This window comes from Morchella importuna (assembly GCF_003444635.1).
Source record: "Morchella importuna strain M04M26 chromosome Unknown Morimp01GS001, whole genome shotgun sequence".
NCBI lineage: Eukaryota > Fungi > Ascomycota > Pezizomycetes > Pezizales > Morchellaceae > Morchella > Morchella importuna.
This window is the reverse complement of record NW_025763398.1, coordinates 86327-109025: the sequence shown is the minus strand read 5'-3', so window position 1 is coordinate 109025 and position 22699 is coordinate 86327. Positions and strand designations below refer to the sequence as shown.

At 49.5% G+C, this 22699-nt stretch overlaps 5 protein-coding genes across 5 annotated transcripts; 1 reads left to right on the top strand and 4 right to left on the bottom strand.

Annotated features, from left to right (window-relative positions):
• Nucleotides 1–205: 205 nt before the first annotated feature.
• On the bottom strand, nucleotides 206–1403 carry LAJ45_00015 (uncharacterized protein; the record flags this gene model as incomplete). Its single annotated transcript, XM_046109618.1, has 2 exons — nucleotides 206–826; nucleotides 891–1403. The coding sequence occupies 2 exons, from the start codon at nucleotides 1401–1403 to the stop codon at nucleotides 206–208; spliced, it is 1134 nt and encodes a 377-aa protein (XP_045976311.1).
• A 2954-nt stretch (nucleotides 1404–4357) lies between these two features.
• LAJ45_00014 (uncharacterized protein) lies at nucleotides 4358–6402 on the bottom strand (the record flags this gene model as incomplete). Its single annotated transcript, XM_046109617.1, has 4 exons — nucleotides 4358–4933; nucleotides 5016–5730; nucleotides 5950–6290; nucleotides 6355–6402. The coding sequence occupies 4 exons, from the start codon at nucleotides 6400–6402 to the stop codon at nucleotides 4358–4360; spliced, it is 1680 nt and encodes a 559-aa protein (XP_045976310.1).
• Nucleotides 6403–9430: 3028 nt separating this feature from the next.
• On the top strand, nucleotides 9431–10195 carry LAJ45_00013 (uncharacterized protein; the record flags this gene model as incomplete). The annotated part of the gene is made up of 1 exon (XM_046109616.1): nucleotides 9431–10195. The coding sequence occupies one exon, from the start codon at nucleotides 9431–9433 to the stop codon at nucleotides 10193–10195; it is 765 nt and encodes a 254-aa protein (XP_045976309.1).
• Nucleotides 10196–13525: 3330 nt separating this feature from the next.
• On the bottom strand, nucleotides 13526–13867 carry LAJ45_00012 (uncharacterized protein; the record flags this gene model as incomplete). The annotated part of the gene is made up of 2 exons (XM_046109615.1): nucleotides 13526–13733; nucleotides 13794–13867. 2 exons carry the CDS (start codon nucleotides 13865–13867, stop codon nucleotides 13526–13528), a joined length of 282 nt encoding a protein of 93 aa, XP_045976308.1.
• Nucleotides 13868–14037: 170 nt separating this feature from the next.
• LAJ45_00011 (uncharacterized protein) lies at nucleotides 14038–15630 on the bottom strand (the record flags this gene model as incomplete). The annotated part of the gene is made up of 4 exons (XM_046109614.1): nucleotides 14038–14934; nucleotides 14997–15226; nucleotides 15401–15429; nucleotides 15494–15630. The coding sequence occupies 4 exons, from the start codon at nucleotides 15628–15630 to the stop codon at nucleotides 14038–14040; spliced, it is 1293 nt and encodes a 430-aa protein (XP_045976307.1).
• Between the last annotated feature and the right edge of the window lie 7069 nt (nucleotides 15631–22699).

Here is a 22699-nt window from a genome sequence, read left to right as displayed (position 1 = left end):
TATAAGCAGAAGGAATCCAAGAGCAAGACATGTATACGAACTAAATAGACTGAATGGTATCTGTAAACCAAGGAACCACGATAATACAAGTGAGTATATAAAAAAAAACCACACAAAAGAAATCATAACGAAACCCAACTTTTTTTCCCGCCACCCCACTCGCTATATATGTTAAGGGCGCTGCCACAAAAAGAGACCGTCTGTCCTACACCTCCACTATCTCCTCCGCCCTCTTCTCCCCCCTTTTCCCCTCCTCCTTCTCCTCGACGCCCTCAATCCTCTTCACCTTCCTCCCCTCCCACCACACCATCCCCCCCGCCACCCCCGCCACAATACACGCCAGCGCCACAAACAACCCCGTGCTCCAGCTCGGCCTCTCAATGCGGTTCATGCCCCACATAAACCCACTCAGCACCGCCTGCAGAAACGTATTCCACACATACAGCCACACCACAAAATCCATCTTCCAGCTCTTTGTCGGCGGCGCCCTCTCGCCCGTCACCGTCTCCCCCTGCCCCACCTCGGCGGGAACACGGAACCACCCATCGTGGATCTGGGCGAGCCGCACCAGCGCGGCCTTCTGTCCGGCCACGCGCCACTTGAGGAGGAAGTAGAGGTCGCGGAAGCGCCATGGGATCAGGCCGAAGCCGGTGACGCAGAAGAGCGCGTTGAGGATCTGCGAGTCGATCTCGATCCAGATGCGGCGTGGGGAGTCGATGGCGTTGCAGCTGGGTTTGCACATTGCGGGCGCGGCGTTGACGAGGAGGAGGAAGAGCATGCCGCCCCAGGCGACGATGTTGAGCATGTAGATTGTGATGCAGAAGCCCTGCGTGTGTTCGCTACACGTCAGCACACGGAAGAGAGATAGCAAGGGTCGAATGGGGACTAACTAGTGGGGTTATGAAGAACTTCCAGAACGATAGCAGTCCCTGTACCGTGACCGCCCACCAGCCCGGGTTATGCTCCTTCTCCTCCTCCCCCTTCTCCACCACACCACCACCACCACCACCACCACCACCCCCATCGCCATCCTTATCCTTATCCGCCGCCGCCGCGGCGGCCCTGCCCCTCCCCAACTCCTCCTCTTCATACTCATGCTCATGTATCGGAAAGCTCCCACTCCTGCCCACCCCGCCCACGCCGGGGCTGGCAGCACTGACACTGCTCCCCCTGCGCGCCCCCATGGCAGTGCGGCTGCCGGCGCTGTTGCGACGGAGGTCTTTGAGCGAGGGTGCGGATGCGAGGGCGTCGCCGGTGGCCGCGCAGAAGCCGTAGTGCGGGTTGGCGTCGATGAGGGATTGGAGGGATGCGGTGCGTGCTCGGCGGGGGGAGGGGGAGGGGGGAGGTTGATATAGAGCGTGGAGAGTCGAGGGGGGTCGGGGGGTCGGGGGGTCGGAGGACATTTTGGGGGGCTCGCGCGGTGGCGACGTTGGGAGCTGGTGGGTGGGTGGGTGGGCGGTGTGGTGTGGTGTGGTGTGGTGTGGTGTGATGGGTGTAGGTATGTATCGTGTGTTGTGGAATGGATCAAGGGACAGACAGCTGTGAGCGAGATAAGCTTAATTCAAAGTGCACACGAGGCTGGGAAGAGATGGAGATGCTAAAGGAAGAAGAGAAGGGATTGACAGACAGACAGACAGACAGACAGACAGAGATAGATAGCAGAGCAAGGGGGATGGCTTGTAGGTATGGTGTAGAACTCCCTCTCTCCCGCTGTCCATCCTGCTAGGTGAGACACAAGACATACAGGGAAGCTGCACATCCGTCATGCTGACTCGCCCTCACCCAAAAAACAGGGATCTGTTGCATGATATCGATGATCTGGATCTAATCGTCCACGTTTCCCGCCAGCGGAGAGAGAGGGGCGCTGGGAGTACGAATACGAATACCTCGCTATCTACTGCGACGCTCCGGGACAGCCTGCACTCTACTCTACACGCTGCCTACAAAGTACACTCTAACAGCAGACAGCAGACAGCATCCACGTCCAGCTCGGCTTCCGCACACACACACACACACACCCCGAAATGGGCCTCAGGCAGAATCAACATGCGTACTCCAGAAGAGAAATATTCTCCGATTAGCATCGATGGCCGGATCCGACCCCCGGAACCGAAGCGAACACCGGCCACCGCATGGACCAAAGCGGTACTCGCATCTTAAGCAACATCGGCGGGCAGTCCGTACTCTACTCGCCAATGTCTCCTACGTCTCACCCACCGCAGTGCTCCAACTAACGCAGCCGGCCAACAATCGTTCCAGAAGAGAGAGCCTCTGTGCACGTCGTATCACTCGGCTGCTACAAGGGCGCGGTAAAATCCTTAATTCTCCAAGACGTACCCCCGGGCAGTATCCTAATCCCTTGAGAACAAAACGGGAATAGTGGCCACTCTTGTAGCAGTTAATCACAGGCATATAAAGTGGATATGTAGGATAGACATGGACGCTTGGAGGATATGTATATAATGCCGTGTCAGATACTTTGTAGCATGAGCATACCAACATGCCCAACTCAACACCTCAACCCCACCGCAAGCCAAAACCTCAGACTACTTATGTACTTGACTCTCTCCTCCCCTCCAGCAACAAAAAGGTAACCCTCCAATACCGAGACTACCAGTGAAGAGAGAAAAAAGAAAGACACAGACCAGCCCCACGCGGGGGTCGAACCCGCAACCTTGAGATTACAATAAGAGTCTCACGCTCTACCGATTGAGCTAGCGAGGCATGGAAATCTATCACTCAAGTAGATGATACCAGCCTGTGCAAAATTTCTCCAGCGCTAGTACTAGTAGCCGCTAGTTTCTTAGCGTGGTGTGAAAATTTTGCATCATGGAATGTCACCCGTGCATCAACCCCGCCAGAAGTAGAGCAGGCTACGTGATATGGGTGGATTACAGAATCAATTGAATGACCTTCTCATAGTCGCCTCTAGTGGGGGATTGTGCTCTGGGGGGAAGAGAAGGAAAGAGAATTCTCTTTCTAAGCTAGATTGAATGCCGCCTCTATAGTAGCTGGTAGTAGTACACGTCTGCCACGATATATGTGTTTAGATCTCTCAATACAATGTTAGGACGTGGCAGATACATTCAATACAGTCGCCCTCCGATGTAACGAATGCCACTATACCGAATACAAGTCGTTGCCGGCCTTCGGCCGGAGAGGATAATCCATATTTTAGTGCAATTCTGTATGAGAATATAGCCCCAGGAAGGGTATACTCAAAATTAGCAAAAATAACCTTTTAATTTTGATTTTACCTGCATTCACGTTGGTCTATTAATACTTCATCAGCAAAAAATCTCTTGCCGATTCTAACGGCTTGGGTCTGGGTTCAGGAACGACTTTGAATACGGCAGAGTTGGGACAGGTTCGAGGATGGAATCGGAGGAGGAGGAGGATCTCCAAGCAGAAGATAATACCAAAACCTACTAATTATGGAGAGAGCAAAAATCAATACCCTGATATCGTATAAAGAAAAACAAAAATTAATATAATTATAATTATATTGCTCTCAAAAAGGAAAATCAATTCAATCAGGATTATATTGTCACAAAAAAAGCAAAAATCAATACTATTACCGCCAAAACTCGAAAAATTGGCTATCTCCGGCCAGGGATTATCACTCGAGTGATTGGTTGAATGGCATCGATCTGCATCAGAAGTTTCCCATACAAGTAATTTTGATCTCTGGAAGCTAGCCAATTTTTCGAGTTATGGCGGTATATTCTACTGAGAAAATCAAATATCAATATCATGATATCATCTCAAGAAAACAATGTGCTAGCAACTCAAAAAAAGCAATCTTAATCACCAACTTCTCAAACCTAGCCAATCAAAACCTTTAAATAACACATTGCATATCGGTATATCTATATACTTATAAGATTTGCTGTACCGAACGAAAAATGGCCCAATATGCACGTTCGTTATAGCGGAGGGCGACTGTACGCAACATCTATCTGGAACATTAGTACTACATAGTACATGTAGCTAGGAACGGTAAAAAGAAAAAAGACGAACTAGAAGAAGATTCAATTTAACCCTTAGCCAAAACATAGGCCCACAGGAGTCCCGGCATTTCATCCTTAAATCATTCTTGGCTCCACACTTGTAGACAACCCTTGGAGGTGTAGTGGTCAACACGCCGGAACGCAGCACGTAGGAGACAGACATGTGAGGAGATCTTGGGCCCGGATCCAAACAGAGGGGGCGTTATCAAAAATCTTTGTCTCTCTCCCTCTTTTTTTTATTTATAGACTACCACGTATCTACGTACTTATAATCCCGCGCACTTGGTTCTATACGGAGCTGAAGCTATTTAGCGATGCGTTGACGCACGCACGCGGTAACGTACACTCTACTGATCCTGACTAGGCCTACACTTCTTCACCCTCCTCGCGCAGCAAAACGGCACCCTATTCTTTCCTAGCGGCCCTTCCCCAACCAGATCTTGGATCTCAGCGTCACTAAAGTGAAATGAATCCACCATCTCCCACTCCCCCTCCACGCCCTCGCACTTATAGCGATCCCCGACATTCCCGCCTCTAAACGCACCCGGGGACTCGTCGTCGTCGTCGTCCTTCGCCCTTCCATTCTTGACCCACCGCTTGACCCGCGGGACCGCGCGCCCCCAGGTTAGCGTGTGGTCAAAAATGCCGAAATATGGGGGCACTTTGCCCTTGATTGAGATGTCGGAGCACGACACGCCAGCGACGAGCAAGATGCCGAGGGCAGCGTCGATGCCGTCGACGATGTAGGGGAGGAAGGGATAGAACAGTGTGAGCTCGTGTTGGAGGGCGGTTTTCTTGCCGAAGCGGCAGGGGTGGAGGTAATAGGGGCCTAAGGGCAGCGTGAGGACATCTGGGTTCATGTTGTGGTTGATGGAGAGCGATTGTAGTGATTTCAAGCCTGCCAGAGATGCTGCTATTGGTTCCTAGAGAAGGGGTTTTGTCAGCATCATGGGGATCTAAACCGCTACGGAAGCAGAGTGGAGGGAGGGAGGGCGTATATCATACCAGTTCAGTGAAATCAATACCGATATGTAGCGATTCAAGCTTCTGGCACGCCGACGTCAACGTCTGGACTTCGTCGGAGGTGCAGATATGAGCAGTTTCCAAGTCCAGCTTTCTCAACGATGCCCCATGGTGTGCCACCGCAGAAACGTCAATGGTCCCTTGCCCATCCCCAGTTTGCTCACAATCCCAGCGCCAGTACAGCTCCTCAAGTCCCGAGAAAGATGCTATAAAGGACTCCGCAGAACCCATAACCGTCAGACCCCGCAGACTTTTGACCCGGCCAGTCAATGCATTGAACAGGTGGCCCGACCCCTCTATACCGCACACGGACAGATATACTAAACCAGACACATCAATCGAGCTCACAAGTGTCTTCGCTATCGGTGATGTGAACGATGGCATGTCCAACACTAGCCGCGATAGTGGGATCCCATACGGCTCGGGAAACACAGTTTCGAGCAGTTCCGGCACCTCTGCTTCGTTGACATAAGTTAGAGAGAGATGAAGCTCCCGTAAAATCTTTGCAGAGCGGGCAATAAGGGACTGCAACGAGGCAAGCTCTTTCGCCTCGTGGGGGAGCCAGTAGACTGATAGGGACTGGGTTGGTGGCGGGCCGGGGACGAATGGGATGGTATTTTGGGCTGTGAGATGGCGCAGAATTGGACGTTTTGATAAGGCCGCAGATAACCTGGGACTAAGGTGTCCTACTTCATAGCTGTTTAAGTTAGCCAAGTTTGCCACTAGCTCAAACGAAGTCTCGAGAGCCGTATTTGTATATGATGTAATCTATACATGTGGTATGTGACAAGACACTTTACAGGCAAAACAACCCAAAATACAAAATCCAGTAGTGAGAGATGAATTAAAGGTGTATTGGGCAGAATTCAGGCTAGTGTTATCAACAATTAACAGTAGATGTGATATATGTACTTACATGACGCTCTCGATGTTCTCCATACATTCCACCGCATCTTCAAGTTTCCTCCATCTCTCCAGCTCCTCGGGAGTATATGGCCGTAGCTCATGCTTAAAAAGCTGTTTATTCCGATTTTCGAGTATAGCGAGTGAGCGAACTCGGCTCGCATTAGTCGCTAAGGACTCTATGAGAGAAGAGTTGAGGTCTTTGACTGTGACGGCGGTGTAGAGAAGACGGGCAGCATGAGCGTAGAATGATTTGCAGACGCGGCAGAGTGTGGCCAAGGATTTCAGGGTTTGGTCGTTAGGGAATTGGCCGAGTGATGTGGTTATGGCGGGGTATATGTAGCTGTTGGAAGCCTAGTTTGAGTTGAGTTAGTTTTATGGATAAGTAGGTACTAGTAGAGGAGGGGCGAATGAGTACATGCGAAATTATTTCGGCGACTATCTCGCTCGGGAGTAAGTGGAACATGTTGGACGACTTCTTTGTGTAGTGATGATCGATGAGATGGAGAGTTATGAAGCAAAGTACTTCTTATAGCATTCTTCTTAGCAGTCGCACACGGCCGGTGAATGTAGCGAACGATATCCATCGCATCGTTACGAGAAGTTCAGTTCCACGCGTGCACGTGTACTGTACTGGCTAAGAATCCCTCTAGCTAGCCCGGCGGGAAACGTTACACATGTAACTCCTAGCTCACGCCGTTACATCGAGAGCAAACACCGGTCGAAGTACTGCCTGATTACTAATAGCCATGACCCCGCGGCTATTTATGGATGCAGCCCCTGATGCCAAATACCTATGGCGGCGGGGCGGCAAAGACGCAGGAGAGAAGCCGACTTTTGCCGGTTATCACGGTCGCGAAAGTAGAAGCTCGGAAAGTATTTACGTGACAATAGCTTAGTTAATGACTGAAAGCGAGTGCTCGCTCATGATCAGGCACGAGAAAGTGGTGTTCTGGTAACTCAATTGATCAAGCAACGTTAAGTAATTTATACCTGAGATTGTCGGGACCAGATATCCGGACAACATCTTGCTTAAAGACACATACCATATGTAATTGTGTTGGCCAAAAGTCGGAAACCGAGTGCTCACTCGTGATGGTACAATCAGCATCAAGTAATCACAACACAGAGCTCAAAACAAATTTAAACAAACAAATAATAGAAGCAATCACCGTAACGACTCTCTTCATCATCTCACTTAGTTAGGGCCGAAATACACAAATTCATACAAAACACCTCTCTCTCTCGTAATCCCTTCCCCCGCGAAACCCCACCGGGCATCCTTTTACCCCAAGTTCTTTTTTGAGGCTCCATATATCGGCGATCATATAGTACGGTACGAGGTATACCTCTATCATATCGGCGGCGGTTGGGGGTTCTACGTAACGTCGACTCATACCCCATAGGCCCCCTTCTTCACCTGGAAACTCACCGGTCATGCTGTTTTCTCCCCACCCGCAATACGATAACAGAGCCATTCCCTCGCTAAAGCTTCTGCAGACCGACAGCATCTCGAGTGGTGGTGGTGGTGGTGGCGGTGGTGGGCCAGGGTTGTTGATTACCGAGAGGACAATTAATATAATATGCTCCTGCCCAACCCGGGATAGTCGATAGTCTAAATATGCATCCCTGTAGAACAGATATTTTCAGCTTTGCATGATGATCAAAAATCCCTATAGCTAAGACCTACCGAGCGCTGTGCCACCCGCCGTCACAACTTCTGCCACTGCTCCCCCGCGACGCCGAGCCGACTAATCGGCCCGTATTCGTAGTAGAACTATAGTGCGAACTAGCTACTAGGGCGTAGTTCTTCGGACTTTGTACCAGTATGTACAGCTACTCTGCAAAAGTGTTCGTGATTCCGATTTCGGAGTGAGACATTTCTCCATATGTAACCGCGGCGGACCATCAAGAACCCCCAAAGAGAAGACTTTCCCAGTGACCAATGGCGCCCAAATTAAGAATAAGATCAATGGCCTATCTTCTTTTTATATATAGTCACAAACTATATTATATATTTTTCGTTATTTTGAATCTCAACTTTAATTTAATAGCATCAGTATTACGGGTGCGCCACACTGCGCACTGACATTAAAACCATATCACGAACACTTTTGCTGAGTGGCTGTAGGTACAGCATGTGGACAGTGGGATAATGGTGTATAGTACTAGCCCAACCACACATATCGCAGCCCAAAGAACAAAAAAACAAAAAAACGAGTGCTCAATCATGCTCCAGTGACATGTCTCAGCCACCCATTTCCACAACCAGCCGGTTCTACCTAAAATAGCACCTAAACTAATCGCCATCTCTAACGCCCCTGCCGGATATCTATTTCTATTTCCATCCATGCATCCCCACCATGATTAATACCGTATTGTACCTTACACGTTGCGTCCACCCTACTTCGGACTGTGTGACAAAGAATATACATGTATCTCTCTACCCATACTATCTAAATTAGCGAGCAAGCACCGCTTCACCGGGCGCACAAAACATGACCCATGCGTCCCCGCGCGCCGCACCGCAGTAGCGAACAAATTGAGAAAACTCTCCAGCAGCCACCGGTCGGCACTCTTATTCCGCAGCATCCACTAGGACTTTTAAATCATGTGCAGTCAGCAGCCTTACCAACAGCTAGGCCGAGTTTTGAGTGTGCCCGGTTTTCGGTAAGGCGGTTAGCGAGAGACAGCCAGCGCAAATTGTAAGGAGAGTACACAGCTGGGTCGAGGAGAGAAGAATTGTGCATTTGAAGATGGATTAAAGATGAGTGAAGATACTGAAGTGGAAATGTTCCGGCTCTGCTCAAAGAGAAAAGGAAAACGGCGTCTATAGGGCGGTCGTGAAGAGCTAGAGGTTGATGTTGCAGTTTAATCGAATAGCTAGGATTGTTCCATAAACAGATGTAAAGATAAATGTAGACCCATGACAGGCGGCGCAGATATCAAAATAAGAAACTACCTACTACCTAGCGGATCGACCCTAAGTACTCTAGTTCCACACGTGTAAAGTTTAGATATCACTTTATTCTCCGCCGCAACATATCCCCGTCACCGGGAACACATACAACTAAACAAGAAAGAGAAGGTACCGACCTGGCTCTATAGCAATTATTCATCTTTTCATTATGTCTTCCTCAGTAATCACTACCACTTTTGCTGTAGACCAGGGCGGTGTTCCGGTGGGATAGCTTGATGGAGACCTTCATGAAGAATTAGTATACTGGACAAACTATGTATTTAAGGGCCGTCAATGTCCCACAACTTCAAATCAGCAAGCCGGTCTTCACTCACTACATTCACTCACTACAGTCAATAACCACTTACCAACACATTCATTCCTTTTTTTTCCCCATCTTCTTATTCCAGTCCAATTCATATTTCAATCTTTCCGGCTTCCAGACACCCTCAAAAGTCTCTCTCTCACAACTCAAATTACAACATCAAAACCTTCCTCTTCCACCACTTCTAGCTTCTTCAGACACCCAATCAATATGTTGGCCCCATCTCCCTCCTTCAGCACCCTCATCCAGGGATTCCTCCTCCTCTCCACCCTCTTCGCAACAGCCCACGCAACAAACGTCTGGGCAACCGCCCCCAATACCGCCGTCTTCTACTGCGGCGAGGACGGCAAACGAGGAACACAGACGGGAGCAAAGGCCACGAAGTGGGCCATGGGGGCCGCAAAAAAATCAATGTACGCCACCGGGCGCCCCGAATACCAAAACATGAAGACTGTCGGCATGGTCCAGCTGGCCAACAAGCAGCCTAAAGTCGGGGCCGCCGAATCAAAGCTGTTTGCCGAGGGGGCCTCGGGCGTCGTCAGACTCTTCGAGGACAAACTGAACGCGGATGGCATGAATGGCGTGTGGAAGCAGCAAGAGGAGCCTGCTTTGTTGAGGAACGCAGCGGTCACAGCCCTGCACGTCTTGAACCCCGACGACCCGGACATGGAGTTCATCGTCTGGGAGCGCAAGAACGGTCAGATCGTCTACAAGGACCCAAAGTACAAGACTACCGGACTCCCTATCTCGAGATTGGAGGATTTCGATCTTGTTTGGCAGCCAGCTTCTCCTCCAGGCTCGCCAAGTCGAGCAGGAAGCCCAAGTCGAGCGGGAAGCCCAAGTCGAGCGGGAAGCCCAAAAGCAGCAAGCCCAAAAGCAGCAAGCCCCCCAAAGGCGGGAAGCCCTTCAAGAAGCTCATCAAAGAGCCCAACCAGGAGCACCGGGCGCAAGGTCAGGAGATCTAGACAGTTCTAAGTGTGAGGAGGGCAAGGGGAGGCTTTTGTGAACAATCTGTATGCATTGGGACGGCGCTAGTTTTTTGGTTGTTTTTGTTCCTTGTTTCTTTTGTTGAGATAGATTGCGGGTCATTGGGCTTTTGAACATATATAGAGGTTTATACATATCTGTTTTGAGTCAGTTTGGAAATATCGCAATAGAAGATCAGTCTTGAAAATCGTTTCATCTCGTTCTAGTCCGTGTTCTGCATCGAATCTAACCGAAATAATAATTAGCTAAGGGATTGGTAAGAGTATCCTTAAGGATATAAATAAGAGTAGATACTTGTGGCTGGCGTCTGACACTTTTTTATTTTTATTTTTACCTGTACCCTTGATGCGTATCAGCTTGTCTTGACATAGCCGCTCGTATCTCCATTGTCTTCCTCTGACTTAACCACGTCTAGTATGAACACTACATGTAATTATCATGTATGATCTTCTGATTTTATTTAAGCAGCCACGTATTGTAACTGGTACGTATCCTTTCAGCTTCCCCGAAGCTACAGCCATCCGGGGCGTGGTGTGCAACGTTGCTGCGTTAGCGCCGCGTCTTCCTCCCCATCCACCGAAAAGCCAAGCATCAATGAGCATAGGCCATGTCGGTTCATTTCCAGACTAATATTTGATTAGCCATTGCCTCTGTGCGGATGTCCAAGACCACGTAGATGAGGGCGTACCAACACAAACCTCTTGCTTCCGCTGATGGTTATCAGGCAACACAGAAAGGTAACTAGATCGGAACAACACATTACACCTAAATCTTATGACATACAGAGGTGTACAGACAGAATTAACTCCTAGAGCCTGCAGAGGGTAAGAGCACCTTCTTCGGCGGAAAACTAGTGCGAGTGATATTCCATGATCACAAAGTCATTAGGCCCGGTGTAAGTGAGTAGTAGATATACTCCTCGAGGTTATATCGGCATGCTCCCATAAGCACATTATGCTGGGACAATGTAGAATTCGAAGAGATGGAAAATGAAGAGGTGCTGTGTCGGTTCCTCAAGCCGTTGGTTGATATACTAGATAGACTAGGCGGCCAAGCCTGATTATGTTTATGTCTTGGCAGCGAATCCAATCTGTTCTTTTGGTTAAAACACAAGTGGAGTATCAAATCCTTACGGAGTTACAAGTACATACTTAAAATGTATGACCATGGGTCCAATGGGCGAGCGTATACTTGAATTGTTAATAAATATATAAATAAAAATAACTACCAAGAAGCAAGTATGTACGTGGAATAGATTTCAACCCTTCCAATCTCAACGCAACAGAGGATAAGATCTTTAATTAGGGGATACGGAATTTAGGCTAAAATCTTTCGTAGAGAGAGAGAGAGAAGTGACAGCCGATTTTATGTTACATGGTTTAAGCCTTTGGGGGTAAATGCAATCTGACCGAAGCGAAGAGTACTTTGAATCTCAAGTTCTTTCCAGTAGATGTAAGACCCAAGGACGCTCAAAGTGTTATTCAAAAGAAAAAGAGATGACAATAGTAACCCTCGACAGATTTGCTACTAATGACAAGGTGAAGTGATTCAGTTCCATTCTCAATGAAGCCCGTCGAACCCGCAACCTTGAGATACCATTTAAAAGCCTCACGCTCTACCGATTGAGCTAGCGAAGCATATATAAATTCACTATTGTGAATAAAAGAAGCAAGATTGAGGTTTGCTCTAGTCACTGTCCCCGGAGGCTGAAAAATTTTTCTTAGCACAACCGACACCCCAACAAATTAAGCTAACGAAACCCTCCACGCCCCAGCAACTTCAATCTACAAAGACAGACACTCTCTCATGCCTTGCTAGCTCAATCGGTAGAGCGTAAGACTCTTAAACGGTATCTCAAGGTTGCGGGTTCGACCCCCGCGTGGGGCTTCATTGAAGCTCATAACATATTTTTGCAGCTTTTTGTTTAGTGCAAAGAAAGGCGTAATGTATGAAGCCACTAGTTTTATTTTTGAGTGACCATAAAAAACCTAAGGAAACTTACTTTTGGCAGACATTCTTCCTGGTTCATCTTTGTTCATTTATGAGAATTGAAATCTCCCTCGGCGCCGGCATAGCAAAAGCACGTACTAGGATGAACATTTGCGCAAATGAGCTATAAGTTCATGCTTGGTACCTGATTGGTGAGCGGAGATCGGCACCAATCAGATTGCCAGGAGATATAGCTCCGCAAAGGCTCATTAAAGTAGAGTACTCCACATTCCTCTACCCCGTGTACAAGGGTCTGGCATTAAGTGAGTGAACTAAATGGGTGTTGACTGGTGAGGATCCGTTCACTCACTTAATCCCAGAGCCTTGTACATATGCAATGCGCCCTAGGCCTACGTACTGGGGACAGAATAAAAGGACTTCCACATGCAAGACATGACACCTGGCAGAGATGGTAAGTCAGCAGTCTCATATGATCACTCTTGGAGTACATAATACCGACGTGGTATAGGAAATCGATATGTGTATACGAGGTACAGACATGTGCTTGTAAGTTGTTGCAGGTAGTACTGGGTCTGAGGGTTCGATAAGATTGAGACTGCTGTGTCGGTAATTTGCTGGGGTATACCAGATAGAGTATTATTTTCAAGGATTCTGATTTAATTCAGCGCCTTTGTATTATATTATGTAGATTACTGCACACAGGTAGTAGGTGCTTCCGTGCTTAGACCGTCGTTGACCCTGGTGTTTGATCATGTGTCTCTGTGGAATTGTAGTCTGACTGGGTGCAAAACATCGCGACGGCTGCAGTAGGGGGGGGGACTTAACTTGGAGGCAAGTAAGTTGATCAATTGAGACAATGTTGATACGGATTGGCAAACCTAACCCTGCGGCTGCCTGTGAGATATATTTACCCCTGTCCTCTAATAATTTTACCGCGGACTACGGAGCTTATTAATTATCTTCAGTCTTAGAAGTGATACATGTCGGGGTCTTAGGTAGTACGCTGGTGGAATAGTGTCAGGCAGGGCGGGGAAGGTTTAAGAAAGGGAGAGAACCACATATGTGACAAGTTTGTGGAACTGTGGATTGAATAGGGGGAATCGTGGGCATGTGTTTTTACCTCTATGCTAAAGCAGTATTCAATCTGGAGTATACATCTGACAGCCGCACCTAAACCAAAAATGCCCGGTACTGAACCTCCATGATATTAAACCGCGCTAGTCGAATGGCGCCCTAGCCAGGCTGCCTAGCACACATCCGGCTATTAGGAAACCACAATAAAACGATTCCAAAATAGTAGAAAAAAGCATAAAACCATAAACCACAGTCAGAAAAGCAATTTTCTAGTATCTCACATGAAGTCTCCACTTATTCGCCGATGACGTATGTACAACCTTCGTCTCCAATCCAAACTTCGTGCATCACGCCTTTTCCCACGTCGATTCTACCCCCAGGGCCAAAGGTCTCCTTCTTATCCGGTGCTTGGGGATCTTCTGGGTAGCGAATTGTGAGTTGTCCGCTCACAATCAGGTGGGTGGTCAGTGCGTTGTGTTTATGTGGTGGATAGTGGTAGTTGCTGCATGCTAGCAGTTAGCCAAGGAGACTGGAAAGATGCAAAGAGAGGGAGGCGATTTACGGCGAGTCTGTCCATGTGAATACTTCTTTAAAGCCCCAAGAGCGGACTTCAGTCTCGAATGAGGATCTAGCCATTGCGTGAGGAGCGGTGTTTGTGGTGAGGTTGATGGAAACAGATGGGAAGTCGAAACCTGTAGTGGCCACGGGAGTTTAAATTGAGGCTAAAATGACTGAATACGATGTAGCTCGCTAAAAACATTTATTATCACTCTGCGAATCAAGCTAGAGTACAGTATCTATCTATCCTAGATGTGGGTAACAGGACACCACTTTTTCCCTTTAAACTCCAACAAAGCACAACTATCAATTATCCTCTTATTATTTCGATACATCGCATAACATCCCCATCTCTGCCCAGCGAGCAGCATATTCCCCAGCTCCTCCGAAAGAACCAAATCCGAAAACAACGTCACAACCTCCACTTCGGAATTTTCCTTGTCCCGATAAATAAGGATTTCCACCCACGGTCCATCAAGGGCCATTCTGATGCGGAGCTTTTCAATCTTGTCCATTCCGTACTCGGCTAAGCTCTCGTACATCAGAGTAGCGCAGTATACCTGCATGTCACGAAGGGTTTGCACCAACCCTTGATGGCGTTTTTCCTTTGGTGTCACACGTAATACTCGCACTTGTTCAATCTTATTCAAGCACGTTACATGATCGAGACTATCGTTTCCAAAGGGTGGAGTTGGTTCAAAAAGATGTTTATACCCCGGCACCGACAATTGTGGGTATGATATGAGCATTTGATCATGTACATCTGCTGCAAGCTCCTCGAAGGCTTGTTGCTGAACAGTCGCAAATTTAGCACGCACCTGGTTTCGCTTGTGTGAGTATTCGTCAACGGGTTCAAGATGGCTTGTCAAAACATGACCATCTGGAGAGCGGGTATTCCGGCGGGTAATTTCGTCGGTGAAGTCTGTGATGAGCTCATTAAATTGGGTTTTTGAGAGAAGCATCAGTTTTTTCTCGCGATTGACATTGGTGTTTTGAGTTGCTCTCGTTTCGAGAAATTCGGAAAGGATATTGAAACTGCTCGGTAGGCTGCCTCGAAGGTCAACAAATGAGTCGGGGGTGATGCCAAGGTCCAGATCTACGGTTTTAAGATGGGGTAGAGTTGAGAGGTGATGAATATAGGTTGACTGTGATATTGTCGTGAGTAAACCTTTAGTTTAGGAATGAAAATATAGGCGAGTAGTCTTACAAAAAGCTGGCTGGATGTCATAGTTCCATCGTATTTACCCACCAACGCACCACCCCCAAGCGCATCATCAACAACCACCTCTTCATCAGGAAGTTCGCCCATTCTTGCAATCTCACTCTTTGTTCTCAAGCGGCTGTAACGAATCACTTCAAGCTTCGGTAGACCTTGAAGCACACAGCTCGCACTGAACAGTTTTGGAAACTGTAGCTCAGCTGCTTCACACCGTAATCCTATATGTATAGTTTGTAAACTAGGCATCACGACAGAGTATAACATTCGGTAGTAAGAGTCCTGGTGACAGTTGCGGTCTAGAGAAAACAACGTCAAAGTCTTGAGGTTCGGGAATTCGTGCACCTCAACACTCCTTGGCGAAAAGTAGTGTGAAGAAGTAGAGAACTTCATACGTTGGACAAGCTTGAGTTTATAATCCCCCCTGCATGCTCAAATATATCTAGTGAGTTATCGAGTAAGATTTTGAGGGTAGAGCCAGGACTTACTTGGGAAATGTAACACCATTGACATGTCGAACAGCTGCCTCCGATACCGCTGCATTGGTACCGTAACCGCTGATGATGACAGTTTCGTACAGCACCGGGAGTGCAAGAGCATTCCAACGATAGTTCACACGGGTCATCGAGTTTATGTCAGATAGGTGCAATAGTTCGAGTATCTGCAGTAATATCTCCGTTGGAAGCTTGCTTATTGGGCATGACTGTTTAATCGTGCATCGTGAGTCCCCACAAGTGGTGACGGTGTTGTTCCATTGTTGTTGAGATACTATTCGGGTAGAGATTGGAGATCTCTGAAAGGGGGATTCCATCATGGTGTACTATAAGACACAGTATTGTATCTAAGGTGAAGCTTAGGAACTTGACAGGTGAGATTCAATTATTGAATATAAGCGTGAATGTGCGCTAATCCGACTAAGACGTTGGATTGAAAACTAAATTTCTAAAGGAGAAGGAGGACAGGTATCCACAGACTTATATAGGAGACCTTAGGGCTGGAAAAGATTTGTGTCTACCTCAAATAACCGCTCGGTAGGGCGGCCTCGCGGGTACTGTCTCACTGGACGCAGAGAAACCGTCGCAGCAGAGCAGCCGCACCACCGTGATTCTCCCCCCAGAATTATGCAGTCGACCAATAAGCAATCCTGCCAAGTTCTGTTATACGTCAAAGCGTTCTTATATTGCGAAGATATGCACCGAGGGCCGCCCCGGAGAGTGGTTGCGATTCAAGCATTAAGGAATTCTGGGGGCCCTTGATAATTTAAGCGAATATACATTCCCTACTGACTGTTCGGATGCTTCTATAGCCGCTGATATCTAAGCACATTATGTAGGCATGGAAACGTCTCTGACTGGACTTTTGCGCTTTCTCGCAATTAAACGAGATCGAGGAAGCGAGATATAAATCTCATGCTCAATATGCAATTACTCAGCTGCTGGCTGCCTCGGGTGAATGGCTTCTTTGAATTCTTATGCTCTCGACCGTGCACCTTAGTGCATGATTTGCGAATCTAGGCCTGACTAATAATCCATAAAACTTAAAAAAAAAAAAAGAGTTATGTACTCTATAGTATATATGGACATACATTTTATCAGGAAAGAGTAAGGGTTCAATTCAACTCAAAAATTGATGTGATGTCGGTTACATGTAGCTGCTCGCTCAAGTACATCCCGGTGTCTCGGAAACCTACACATATCACAAAGTAGAGATGATCAAGAATCGATATGGGCCGAACATGGATAACCCAAGTGGCATTCTTACTGCACTTATGTGCCGAGTGACTAGTGGTGACTTCCGAGCGCGCCGCATGCATGTCACACATCCAATCAACCAAGAACTACACCCGTTATATGAAATCAGCTAATGATAGTATACGTATCCATCCTTCTCTTCCGCTATTCATTTATTTTTTGAAAATAACCACCAAAACCTTGCGTGGCAACCAACATTCCCCACCAAAAACTCTGTAAAACTCAGGCTTCAAAATGCCAAGCCCCACCCCTGACATGACCAAGGCCCTGGACGCCCTTGGAATTGGCAACCTCGACCAAGAACTTGTAGGCATAGCCAACAATACCGCCCTCTCCGCCCTCACCATCGCCATCCTGGCCAACCCCAACACCTCGGACGAAACCAGACTCGTCATCACCCTCCTGTGCGGCATCGCCAAACAAAACGCAACCATGGCAGGCGATATCGCCTCCCTCCAACAGGACCACGAAGACCTCCAAGAGGAGGTCCGCCGCCACCAGCGCTCCCCCGACCCCCGCATCCTCAACCGCCTCGATAACATCAACTCCCAACTCCGCAGCACCCAGGCCCCCACAGCCCCCCCTGCCCCCCCCCCAGCCCCAAAAGTAACCACCACCCACCCTGCCCCCCCAACCCCAGACCCTCCTCCTACGCCGACGCCATCAGATCGGCAACAACCCCTCCCGCACAACCAACTAGGCCACAAAGACGACGCGGGAAAAGGAACGAAAAGGCTGCAGGATCTCCCCCAAGGACGCACCCCTTCCGACCTATAAACGCCGGTTTTTCGCCACAAAGACCACACCCACCCTCATCCCCGATTCCGACCGCCTAACAGCTGAACTCCCCGTCCTCTTTGGGCAGTTCCTAGCGAGACAAGGCCTCGTCGCCCCTGCCACCGCCCTCTCAGTCACCATCAATGCTAAAGGCACAGTAACCATTCTCGCGGCCCCGACAGTCTCGAACTCCACCTTCGCCCCCTTCTATGACAGCCTCACCGCTATACTCAACCAAAAAATCCCCACCCCGACAACCCATACACCTCCTTCCGCCCCGCGCCTGACACCATCGACGTCGCCGTACACGGGGTCCCCCTATACAGCATCCGCGACAAACCCACGCTACAAGCCACCTTCCCCGAAGCCGTCCGTCTAGCCACAGGCATCACCCCTCATCCTGCAGATTCCTCGTCGCCGATGATACAAGCCGCAATGCCAAAACCTCCTCCACCATCGTTATCAGTGTCTCCCGCTCCGAAGCCGGCGTCATCGGTACAACCATACGCCTCTTCTCACGTCCCCGCCGGTGCGCCATCATGTGGTCAGCCTCAGCAGGAACCCAATGCTCCCACTGCTACAAGTTCGGCCACGTCATCAAAGGATGCAAGCAAGAACTCCCAACCTGCCCCTACTGCACTCTCTCCCACACCAAAGCAGAACACCGCTGCCCCGTCCCAAGCTGCCAGGGATATAACATATCAACAATGGACTGCTGCGATGTCTCACAGTCCAAATGCTCTAACTGCGGAGGCCCTCACCCAGCCTTCGTATCCTCCTGCCCGCACAAACTCGCCCTCCAGAGACAAGACTCGGCCAATAACGGTATGAGAGACGGAGGCCGGATCTTCGCCCCAATTGGCTCCCCATCCACTCACCCCGACGAAGAAGTCACCGAGATTCCCCAGACCTCGGTGACGGAGATGGACCTCAACAACGCCTAAATGTTAGGAGACCTCAACAGTCCCCCGACACCATTTCTACGCATCATACAACATAATTGCGCTGGGAGCAATAATGTCTTCATATCCCTCTTCTCCTCCCTCGCAGTCTCGAAAGCCCACGTTATCGCGATTCAAGAACCCCCCTTATTCAAAGGAAAACCCCTCAACGCCCCCTCATTCACACTGTACTCCCCCTCCCCATCCAACGCAGAAGACAAGATATCCACCTGCACCTACGTCTCCAATCACCTCCTCGAACGCAACTCAGCAACAGCTACCCCCTCCCACAGAGGAGACCTCATCTCAGTCAACCTTTTCCTACCAACCTCCCCAAACTCCCACTCCACCTTCACGATAACCAATATTTATAACAGACAGTTATCCAACTCCTCGAGATCGATCAGCCCGATTGAAATCTTCACCCATACCCCCAACCCCCTCATCATAGTGGGGGATTTCAACATCCACTCCCCTGCAGCGGACCCCATGAGGAACTTCTCCGACGGGGAACTTCGCCTCTCAGGGCCATACATCCATTCCGCCACAACCAACAACTTCTCACTCCTAAACTACCCAGGCACCTACACCCGTCTCTCCCCGGACCCCCGGAAAAGACACGGAGTAATCGATCTCGCCTTTGCGAACGCAAGAGCCACCTCCCTATTCAACAAATGGCAACCCCTCCCCGAAGCCACCGGCTCCGACCACAGAGCCATCGCCATTGCCTTCGCCCTCCCCAACACTGACTTCACACCCATTATCGGCCCCAACTGGAAACTCACAAACTGGCCAAGCCTCCAACCCGCCCTCCAGAACTTCACAGTCCCCAGCCCCAACCCTTCGACAAGCCTCGACGATTGGTTCGAACAATCGCTGCAAAAACTTACAGATACCCTAAAGAGCCACACCCCCTCCAAAACAATCACCAAATGGTCGAAACCATGGTGGAACCCCAACATATCCCAACTCCGCACAATCTACCACTCCGTCCACCGCGACTTCAGAAGAGGCCTCAGCCCCCCCTTCGAAGTCAAAGCGGCGAAGAATGCCTACTTCAATGCAATCAAAAACGCAAAACGCACCCACTGGAACTCCTTCGTGTCCAATGCGGCCACCAGCGATGTCTGGAAACTTAAAAGAATGGCAACAAGAACAGAAGACAGAGTCCCATCCCTCCCCAACTCCCCCACCCCCGCACTACTAAACCAGAATCTCGTCAAAGCATTTTTCCCGCCCAGACCAGACACTGGCTCTCCCCCCCCCTTAACTTCGCTCACGTCCCGGACATCACCCCCGAGGAAGTAAGAACCACCCTCCTCCCCACCTCTAACCTCTCTGCCCCGGGCCCAGACACCATCCCCTATTCAGTATGGAAAGGGGTCCATAAAGCCAACCCACACATCATCCCAGCGCTCCTAAACCCACTCCTGAAAAGCGGCTATCACCCCCTCTCCCTCAAAAGGGCAAACGGAGTTATTCTGGCAAAACCGAACAAAGCCGACTATACACTTCCCACCTCCTACAGAATAATCGTCCTCCTCCAAACCTTTTCCAAAATACTCGAAAAGATCGTTACCCTTCGCCTCGCATCTATCGCCAAAGCGGTAGGCCTCATCCACCCCCACCAATGCGGATCAGTAGCCGGCCTGTCCACGGCAGACGCGGTCACCACCCTCCTCCATGAGACCAAAGCCATGCAACACGCTAAGCTAAAAGTCTCCACCCTATTCCTCGATATCAAAGGCGGCTTCGATAATGTCGTCAAACACACCCTTGCATCCACCCTCGCGGCCAAAGCCACCCCCCCATACATCATCAACTGGGTCCTGTCATTCCTCTCCGACAGGCATATCACCCTCCTCTTCAAAGGCTCCCCGAGAATCCCAACCCCCGTTCAAGTCGGAGTTCCCCAAGGCTCCCCCATATCACCCCTCCTCTTCGTCATATACATGAACATCTTCCACCTACACGACCCCTCCCCAGGACTCACCCTATCCTACGTCGATGACTTCGCAGTGACCGTGGGCTCCCCCAGCTACCAACAAAACATCCACATCCTCGAGGAACACTTCAAGGCGATCACAGCCATCACGGCCGCCCAGAACACCACCTTCTCAGTCCCCAAAACCGAACTCATGCACTGGCGTACCCCCAAAGACAAGGGGCCGATCTGCACACTCCCCATCACCCTCGATAACCAGATCTTCCACCCAGGCCATCAAGTCGGATGGGTCGGATTCTGGCTATCCCCAAACTTCAACCCAAACACCCACTTTATCCGCCGCCTAGCCTCCGCCCAAGCCAGCTTCGGGATCCTCCAGAGATTCTCCTCCCCTGGCAAAGGCCTCTCCTCATCCAACTGCAGGAAAATCGCCCTGCTTGCCATCCGCCCAATGCTCACATACGGCGCATCCGTCCTAACACCCACCAGCTCCATTAAGGCAATGAATAAATTCTGGAACTCAGTCCTCAGATGGGCCACCGGCTGCTTCAGGGCAACCAACCAACGCGTCCTCTGGGCCGAGGCACACTGCCCCCCACTCATCAACTACATCCACTACCTGAAAACAAAGTTCGCCATCCGCGTCCTTCTCGCCCACCCCCTCAACAATCCAGTGACAGGGCGCTGCCACCCCTCCTTCCCCACACTGACCCCCGACAGGGTCCCCTCCCACACAATCCTCCTCCGCGGCCGCCCCAACCCACCTAAGAAGTGGAACTCCACGGCAACAAAGGGAGTGGCCCACCTCCCCATCGAACATCTTTGCCACCTCCTCCAACATCCAGTCACAAGAGGAACAGATCACAAACTCCTCCCAAAGCTAGCAAAACAACAAATGCTAGACAATTGGGCACACGACTTCCCAACACCCCCCTACTACTCCTTCCCCCTCACCACAAGCCCTGAACCCTTCATGGACTTACATAAATTCACGGCTACTCGAATCCACCAAATGAGAGCCCAAAAAAGCTACCTCAGAGGCCACAAATCTTGGCTCAACCTCCACCTCTCCGAAAAGTGCGACAGATGCGGTGAAGCCCCTGAAACCACCGAACACGCCATCCTCCTCTGCCGAGCGAAAGCAATCCAACGCGCCCAACTCCTCCCAGGAATCAAAACCCTCGAGGAGATCTGGAGTGACCACACCAACACGCTAGCTCTAGGAGCCTTCATCACCGCCACCAAAACGAACTTCCCCAGAAAGGAACACATCTCCCCCCTCCTTTCTGGATCTGAGACATCAAGTGCCCTCAGCTCTCCCCCCTCCACCACCTAGCCACTGCAAAAGCCAACCCAAATCAGGGCACTCCACACCCACAAAAGACCCTCAAGGGGCAACAGGTTATTTGAAACCAGCAGGAAGATTTCTTATGTCGGATATGGGCCGCCAAAGCGTCAGTTTTTCCTTGCAGTCACTAAGTCAGTTTGTTAGTTTGTCTTGCGTCCTGTTTTTCTCATTGTTTTCCTTTGTTCATCTGGGGTCGTGAATTTCAGTTTTCAAGTCGGGGAGAGGTATTTTTATGCCATAGTCTAAGACTGCATGCAGAGTTTTGTACCTAGAATCAATTAAAACTACATGATATAAAAAAAAAAAAAAAAAAAAGATAGTATACGTATCTAGGTAGTCCAAGACTCCAAGGATGGCATTTTTAAATCAGGACCTCGTCTCATTACAGGGGGTTTCTGTTTCGGAGTCCCAGTGATCATGAACACCCGACCACTACATGTAACCAAGTACCCCAGATCCACGCCAGAAAGAGATAATTGTTGATCACCCGCTTAATCAAGTTCGGGTCTGGAGACTTTATTGATGGCTGCCGCGAGGATCCGGAGACTTTGATATCTGCCGCGAGCTATAGCACTACTTAGAGTACCCACAGAGCAGCATAGTTAGATCTATAGGCGAAAAAGAAAAGAAAGAGAAAAAATTTGCCTCTCAAAATTACATCCACTAGGGGCACCCATAAGCCCTTGTACTGTTCCTCCCTCTGATCGATGTGATGAAGGTATTTTCCTACATCTGGCCTACCCGAGGGTCAAACCTTGTAGGGATCCTTTATGCATAGGTACATGTATAGAGTAGAGTACCTCAGGCGTAAGCGCAAGAGGTTCCCGAGCCACTGGAGCCGGAACAGCGCCACCACAATTGCGATAACAAATTTACCAACGGGTCTAGGTAGTACCGGGTGTTGAGGGTAAGTGATCAGAATCTGATAAGTG